The 8,748-nt window shown below is 42.4% G+C and overlaps 1 protein-coding gene across 1 annotated transcript in view; it reads left to right on the plus strand.

Annotated features, from left to right (window-relative positions):
- Positions 1-8,517, plus strand: part of ESPL1 (extra spindle pole bodies like 1, separase) — a 40,023-nt gene extending 31,506 nt beyond the window's left edge. Inside the window, exons 22-29 of the mRNA XM_061576608.1 lie at positions 30-152; positions 2,515-2,682; positions 3,226-3,420; positions 4,840-4,944; positions 5,075-5,190; positions 5,442-5,525; positions 6,085-6,249; positions 6,827-8,517. Of these exons, the coding sequence (XP_061432592.1) occupies positions 30-152; positions 2,515-2,682; positions 3,226-3,420; positions 4,840-4,944; positions 5,075-5,190; positions 5,442-5,525; positions 6,085-6,249; positions 6,827-7,028 (1,158 nt within the window). The 3' untranslated portion in view covers positions 7,029-8,517. The remainder of the gene's footprint in view (positions 1-29; positions 153-2,514; positions 2,683-3,225; positions 3,421-4,839; positions 4,945-5,074; positions 5,191-5,441; positions 5,526-6,084; positions 6,250-6,826) is intronic.
- Positions 8,518-8,748: the final 231 nt, after the last annotated feature.

The raw sequence follows: 8,748 nt of genomic DNA on the forward strand, positions 1-8,748 counted from the left end.
TACGGTGCTTCAATCTGTCTCCTTTTCAGGTAGGGCTGGACTGGGTGCTGGCAGAGTTTGACTCGATTCTGAAGCAGCAGGCAGTGGTGAGCAACATGACGGAGAAAAGGCTGTGGTGGCAGCACCGCAATGAGCTGGATGAACGCATGCAGGTTGGTCCTACAGAGGGAAATGGGGGCAATGAAGTGGTACTTACCTGCTGCTAAAATTCAATCGCATGTATAGGGGATTGTGTTGAAGGATAAAAAAAGACTAGTAAAACCAAATGAGAAAATTAAACCGCGAATAAAACCATGCTGGCTCGGTCGTCGCCCGGTCAAACAGGACCGTTCTTTGACTGAGAACCGAGACTGAAACAGGCAATGTGCTATTGGAAAACAGAAAAAATGAAGGATATCTAGCCAGTTCGAAGGATAAGATAGCATTAGAAACATGGAATGATGCACGTACTTGAAAAGATATAATTTTGGAAATTATTGGTTTCTGTGAAACTAGATGGGAAGGCAAGGTAGTTTTTTATGATGATCATCAGGTACTAGCCTCAGGCAGAGAAGTTGGTACGCACCGAGATAAATCTTGACTTAAAGCTTTTGTGACTGCAGGAATTCATATTCTTGGGTCTTTCGGTAAAGTCACGTATATATGTTCAAATAAAATAACAAAAAGTAACAAAAAACTACGACGTTTCGATCCTATCTACGTGATTTTACTGAAAGACCCAAGAATATAGGCACCGAGATAGTCGCATTAGTGTTGCAGCCCAAAGCAAGTCAGGCCTTCGTAGCCTTTAACCAAAAATCTTGTATGCTGAAGACAAGGATCAGGAGCAAATATGGTGCAAAAACGATATTACGATAGTACCATCGGCAGCAACTTCCAATGAATAGATAGAAGTTTTGCAGTGCTATGCAGCGAGCATTTACACAAAGTCTCAAGACAATACCTTTTGTTAGTGATGGGAGATTTCAAAGCGAAAGTAAGATCGTATTGGACTTCTTGGGGTTGAGCAATGGGTAGATGAAATAGGAGAGATTGTGAAAACGATTCTTCAAAAAGACATGGAACCGTCTAAAAATTGGTATTACAGGAGCAGCTGAAGAATAATTTATATATAGACCTTAATCTGTCTCAAAAACCTCTAGGGTACTTCCCAACAAGGTAGAAAGCTGAAATTTTGTCCATAAGTAGCTTTTAGGACATAAACAACAGGATAAATCTGAAAATCTGAGGGGTTTTTTTCATTTTAAGACCCCCAAATCTCGATTTTAAGTGCCACATGAACATGTTTGTGTCATTCAGAAACCGTTCAAAATATAAGATTGCCATTTTGTATAGTTTGATAGAGCGTTAAACAGCAAATAAAATTCAAGCGAGAACCATTCAATATTTTATTGTTTTGAGATATTTTGGATTAAAGCGGTTATGAGTGAAAAAATTACGAATTTTATGATGTTTAAATCTTAATCATTCGAAAATGGTAAAAGAAAGGCGTTTCCCCTCAGAGTATTACGTTTGTAGTGACATCGCGGATGTCACTGTGTAATGCCGGCCCGAGAGAGGCACGGCGTGTGATGTATTGACATCGCGGGCACCACGTATATGTGGGTGCAGTACCGGCCCCAGAGGGGCTCTGTGAGCGCTGACTGGCAGTGCTGGATGGCACCACGCTCTGCGTGCAGTGCCGGCCCCTACAGGATAGGGTGTGAGAGTGCTGGCCATGGGAATAGGGTTACTCAGGGCCATGGCACTGGTTGACCCCGAAGGACACGTGACCGGTAAAGTCGACACAAGGCCCCCATGTGGGGGCTCGGGGTGGTCACGTGTCAGGGCCGGGAACCTGCTAGAGGATTCCAGAAGGCGGAGCCAGCCGCGGCACAGGATAAAAACACGTGGACCCGGACCCAGGCCAGGGTCCGGTCCGTCGTAGCTAATTCCCGTGTAATTAGTGTAGATAGCCTGGTGGTCCAGCACCATAGGTTTTTAATGTGTTAAGGGGTAGTGCCCCGTGTGTTGGTTTAATAAATGTGTTGCCTCCAAGAAGTGCGTCTGCGACTCAGTTGAACTCACGACACGTTCATTCATTATTGTTCTTTCTAATAATAAAGAACGGAATATTTACAGTGAGCGGTTTCCGATGGGTACCTCTTGAAATATAAGTTGAATCAAGTCGTCAACTATTTGTGTTTTTTCGCGGAATTTTTTTTTGTAGTAGTTAGTGTCTAATCGTCGATAAAAAAAAATCATATCAGGTTAATTATATTTATTGAAAACTTTTGCCTGACGAAGACAGGCTTCATGAACTAGTTGGATATAAAAGGAAAACAAAATGTACGGGTTGAGTACAACAAACTGACCCGAGTTATAAAACAAGGTTAAAAAGGGCAAACAAGGTGTGTCTAGAAGCAGAAGAGTATGCGAACAGGGTTGGTACCCTAAGATCTTACAATTTAACTTTAAAATAAATCTGGTAGACACCATGAGTGAGGATTGCGGTGTGTGTGTGCGCGCGCACAGCGGCTGTTGACGGCACTGGAGGAGCAGGTACTCGGCTGCTGGAAGGGGCTGCTGCTGCCACCAGTGATGCCCAGTTCCCAGTTGGCGGAGGTGTTGCACGAGGAGGCGGAAGCTCTGAAGCAGCTTCTGTCAGACAAAAGCCCACCCGTCAGCTATGAGCTTCTGCAGGTTGGTCGGTTTGAGACGAGTCATTGATGAAATGTGTTTCCAAGGTCGTGTTAAGCCCCACTTACCTGATGCCATTTTCGTATTTGGCTAGTTATGTGGCAGCAATACCTTCAACTTTAATGGCAATACTTTGTAGACATTTGATTTGTATTCTTCAAGCAGTTGATACTGCAGATACTTTCTTAAAGAGGTTATGGTTTACAAAAAAAAGTTTATTTTTTTCAAATATATGCTTCGGAAATTTCAGTCCGAGTAGAGATATTTTCTTAAGTACATGCATTTTCTGAAATGGACATACTTGATTGGTTTTATCTCTTTTATAGCACCCTGAAATTTCTAACATCTTGGTGCCCAGCAAAATAAGTGCATTCAATAATATTGATGTTAAGTAGCATTTCCAAAGCATTTAAAAATACAAATAGTTAATGACATCTCATTGTTCAACAATGAACAGTTAAAAAGGTCACTTTTTAAGGCCAACGCACAAATTGTGACATGACATTTCTGCATTGCTTGGTCGCGTGACTGCGCACGTGAGTGCAGGTGGTCTTGTCCGGGGCTGACAGCTTGAGCAAGAAGAAGCTGCGTTCACTTGCCGATGCTCTGTGTCCCCATGAGCACTTCCTGCCGAGGCTGCAGGAGGCTGTTGCCCGCATCCGCAGTACCCGCATTGCTGCTGCCGCCGCCACTACTAGCACCACCCAGCATCCAGGCTCCACCGTCCTCATCCTGGACAAGGTGGCTGTGTGGTCACTGAAACTCAGCCTTGCGCATCACACTCATGCTGGTTTTGTCACTGATGCAGCAGACAGGGATTAAACTGCTGCTCGTAGTTGACTGCCTTATACAGGACATCGCAGACCATTTTAATCGGTGTTGAATCTCAACATCAGCAGTTTGTCATCTACGTTTCTGGGTCATCTGATGGATATGGGCTTGAGAGATGCAGGTAGACTGTAGTGCTTTTATTTTTTTGAAAATAATAGTACTTCGAGCGCAAAATATGCAATGCTCCCCAAAGGTGGCTATCAGCCAGTGTTGGAAATGTCACATTCCCATGTTGGAGTCCGGTCTCACTGAATGTAGCCACTCGTGTCCACATAAATATTGATCCGTGTTGACCCCCAACTCAGGTTTGAATTTGTAACCTTCCAATCGTGAGTTGAACATTCTCATCTCGGCACCGCCGACTGAATTTATCAAGAACACATGAAAATTAATAGTATCATTACGCTTAACAAGGCACAAGTAATCACCTCCCCAATAACATAGGTGACCGATTTATAATTTCCCGAAAGGTAGAAGACCTTAAGTTGTATATTCCTGTGGATTCTAGATAACCTAGGTGACAATAGTGCTTATTTCACATTCATGGACAACTTTGAACCTTTATTAATTCGAGGCAGACAAAATGAGCGATGTTGAGCATTATTGTCTTTTGGAGTGACTGGCACTTACCAAATGAATATAAAATTCCATCACTATCTTGGGCCCATTAACAGAGATGAGCACTCCAGTGCCCATTTGAGGTTGAGGAAACAACTAAATTTGTTTCCTCCCCGTGGTGTCACAGCAATCCTTTGTGAATTCAATAATGCGGCTTTAACCCCATCACACTAATAGCCAGATCTTGTTAAATTAACAATTAAAATGTTATTGCATATATCAAATGGCCACTTGCTATCCTGTAGTCAGTACTACCAGTCTCCAATGATCCTGACTGGTGTGAGTTTGGTGTACATACGAAACCACGCATAATTGGTGTGCTTCACGTTCTCCAGTAACCTTACCCCCCACCCTGTGTTCGGTGTGGGTGGGTCATCTTGAGATCCAGGTAGCACAGCCAGTGTTTCAGCTTGTCTCTCGCAGTGATATTTGGATACAGTTAGGAAAATAATTGTCTGCCCAATATTAATAAAAAGAGAATACAGAAAAAAACAAAATGGTATTTATTTAAAAAAATTCCGACGGTTTTTTCAATTTCAGTGCAGGAAAAACTACTATGCTTTCTAATAACAGCTGCAATAATGAGCACAGAACAGGTGCATTACGGTGCACAATTTAATATATTTGTGTGTTTTACGCATGCATAAATGTCTGAGTGTTGTGTGTTTGTGGTGCACAAGCTTATCTGTACGCACGCACATATGTCCACAGAACCTGCAGAAGCTGCCTTGGGAGAACATTCCCCTACTGCGAGCGAGCAGCGTCACACGCATGCCCTCTTTGGCCTTCCTCCTCGCTTCTGCGCTCACCACCAAGGTGTCACATGCCCCCCCCCCCCCCCCCGAGCGCTGATATCACTATTTGTACATTAATAAACGTAATCAATATAGCAGCTTACAAACTCCAATGTGTTAACATATATTTTGTTTTTATGTCTTTATCCCAGTACGTGAAGAGTAATGTTTTTAATGCCAAAGTGGACGTGCGGAACACATTCTACCTGCTCAATCCACAAGCCAATTTGTCCAGCACGGAGAGCACTTTCCGGGACTGGTTTGAAAGGTTCGTTGTTAATTTGAGTTTAGTTTAGTGCATATTTTGAAGCTGTCACTTTTAAAATAAAATATGTATTTACTTTTTCATTATAGTGTTTAATGTGATGAAAAATTACACGTATGCTTTCTGTATTGTATTAGGCTTTTATAACTTTTCAACTTGTGTGTTGCCATTGTCTGTAACCAGTCATGATATTGATGATGATTTGTTGTTTGTCCCGTTCTCTCCCTCGAAACTTGAATTTCATGGGTCTGCAGTGAAAAGGACTGGGAGGGTGTGATAGGAAAGGTCCCAACAGCAGAGAAGCTCCAGGAAGTTCTTACCAAGAAGGACCTGTACATGTAAGAATTATCCAAAGCCTTGTATAATAACTTGCAATGCTACACTGCACACAATACACTGACACTTTGTAATGAAATGCGTGACAGTGTAATGTACATGTGTTTGTGCATTCAGCAGCAGGATACTTTGCGAGACTGTTTTGTTTCTCGGATTATGATCAAAGCAAATCATTTCCCCCAAAAATATGCCCACAATGCAGTGCTTAAATGCTCAAACATGTCGGGGTCATTCAGTATGAGTTAGGGTTGGATTATATTTGAAATTGAACTTTGCCCTGAAACTTTAGTAAAATTCAGTCAAGAGGTAATTCTTTAGAAACAGCATTGCATGGTAAGTGCAATATTTAGTTGAAGTGAATTTATGGTAGTGAGCATAAGGCCTTTGTAATGAGTATGAAGTCGAAGGTTTTTTTTCTTTCCATTTGACTTCAATTAAATGTTTTTTGGGAACACACCTTCCTTGTGCGAAGTTCAAAAGTACAGCAGAGTGTAGCTGTAAGATTGACAGGCCACATCACAATTCCACATTACAAATGTGCATCTCGTCCCACGTGTGCAGTTACGCAGGACATGGGGCGGGAGCCCAGATCTTCAAGCCACACGCGATTCCGCGGCTCGACTGCCGTGCTGTGTCACTACTCTTCGGTTGCAGCAGCGGAGCTCTGGCGATGCGGGGCACCCTAGAGGCCTCGGGCATTGCCCTCAACTACATCATGGCCGGCTGGTGAGGGCACGTGACATGGAAAATATACTCTTCCCTGTAGCCTTACAGACTATTGGAGCAAGTGTTCATAATAATACACATCTAATAAGGGCAACAAGCACATGATGGCAGTGGCAGTGGCCAGCAACTTTCCCAGACAAATTTGTGTCCCCAGTGCTGATGCTGACACTGTACTCGGTGCCAATATAGGGCTGACTTTAACTATGGCAGGCCTAGTACAGGTTCACACACTAATTTCCACTGATGTTCATAACTGGGAATCAAGCCCAGATGGCCAAGATTGTAGCTCAGTGCACTAATTACTGTGCCACTGTGCACACTTGCATTTTATGGAGCAACATAAAATAGTGTGTTATTTATCAGAGGTCGATATATTAAGTGCCAGTTCGTGGGAAGTCAAGTCGCATTATGGAGAGGCTCACCTCCACGATAGTAATCTGGAATTTCCATGACTTGTTGAAGGTTACCATTAGCACGAGTGATAACCAATTACCTGCTTAAGCAGCCATGCTGTTAATGTAAACAGTTTTAAAAACATACTTTGCATGCCACCTCATACCCCTTCGTCTGTGTGCAGTCCTTGTATTCTGGGGAACCTGTGGGATGTCACGGACCGCGACATTGACCGCTACATGGAGGCACTGCTGCGCACGTGGCTGAGTGCACCACCTGGAGCTTCCATCAGCGAGCACATGGTCCATGCACGCCAGGCGCCACGCCTCAAGTTCCTCATTGGGGCAGCTCCCATCCTCTATGGCCTGCCTGTCTTGCGCAGATGAGCTCCCTGGATGGTGCACTTCTTCTACTCCTACCATCCCTTGGTGTTTGTACCACGTGCCACATCTTGACCTACTTTTACCAACTTGTCCTCCAATCCCTTGACTGGTAGCCGAGACTAAAAACAGCAAGGCCGAATGAAGACGGGCATATTGAATGCCACGTGGAGAAAATTGTTTAAATGGATGGGGTTTTACCAAAGGATTCATGGCAGCGTTGCAAAAAAGCTTATCAAAAGCTGCACATGAGATTTACCTTTCCTAAGCACACAAAAACATACCCATATGTGTCGTGTATTCAGATACCCTATCAAATGACAGGCAGATAACATTGGCTCCTCATCATAAAAAGTGTGGTTTTAGAAAGAATAAGAAAATAATGCATTATACATGGATAATTGTGAATGTGAGAGCTAAAACATACCAAAAGGCAAGGTGTTCATTGTTTTACCCTGGGCACTGCATTCTACTTTTAAGCAGTGCCTCTTCACCTCTTTAGCCTCTCTCCTGGGTTGTGTTGTCACCACACCTAATGCTTTGCAATGGCTGTAGTGGTGTGGGTTCATTCAAACGATGAGGTCAATCTGGCAGGCAGTTCCTTCCCTATAGCTGGAGCATGAAATATCGAGCACTCCATCTGCTGTTGATACTGCATTGCATTAATGGTAGTGTGTCCTGGGGCTACCTGGCTGTTGGAGTAATATGACCCCTATGCTCACACTCAAAGGCCAAACATCTTTCACTGCAATGCTCTATATGCAGAGTTAATGTTGTAGGTTGTCACCATGACTAAATAACATGTTTGTGGTGTATGTGTTAGTTCTACAAAAGATAGTCGATTGGTATTAAAACTAAAATTGCATAAAATTTCACATAAAAATGAGCAAAGCCAGTAAAATATAGTAAAATACGGGGAACCCAATTTGCCACCTAACTTGTTTAAATTACTGCATTTTCAACCTGGTTTGTTTGATAACCGAATATAATGCAGAGCAATGTTAATAGTAGTTATGTAGACCACATCATTTTGTTGCCGTCATAATTCTTTGCAATCCTGTGATTATTTCAAAATCTCCCTGTAAAAATGGTTATTCATGAAAACGTGTCTCAATATTTTTACCATCAATCTGCAAGTGTGCCAATCAAGGCTATCAAGTATGGTGCTGCCTTGCATAGTTTACAGCCCAGATTCATGTAGCAAGACTGAAAATGGATGTAAATTTGTCATGTATTTGCACTGTCACACATCCAGTATATCTGTACACGATTGCTAAGATGATTTTATCACCACATTTTTTGATTTGTGTGAACTGAAGTAATTGTGTTGCATAGATAGGTTCTTTGTAAATAATTCAGGTAAATGCCATATTTGTGGTGCTATTTATGTGGAGTTGATGGTGGTGTAAGTTGTGGTGCCGTTTTTTTAAATCAGAAATTGACAATTGCCTCCAATGAATACAAATGTTTTAATAATAAATTAATGTTTTCTTTATCTTTGAGGGTAATTTTATATGTGTTTTAGTGACTAGTATTCACAACGAGCATAGGAAGAGGACATGTGGGAATCCTGTTGCAACATTTAAATTTCTCATATAGGTTGAATTTTTGCACCGTATGTAGCCAACTGCTCATAGGAGGTGCGGGAAACAATGAAGCCAGTTGAACACCTGGTACAATATGGGAATTGTTCTTAGCATGAACTGTAATGTTTACTTGCTTTGAA

Source organism: Lethenteron reissneri, chromosome 7, assembly GCF_015708825.2.
Source record: "Lethenteron reissneri isolate LAM-NWPU_2019-01 chromosome 7, ASM1570882v1, whole genome shotgun sequence".
NCBI classification, from domain to species: Eukaryota; Metazoa; Chordata; class Hyperoartia; order Petromyzontiformes; family Petromyzontidae; genus Lethenteron; species Lethenteron reissneri.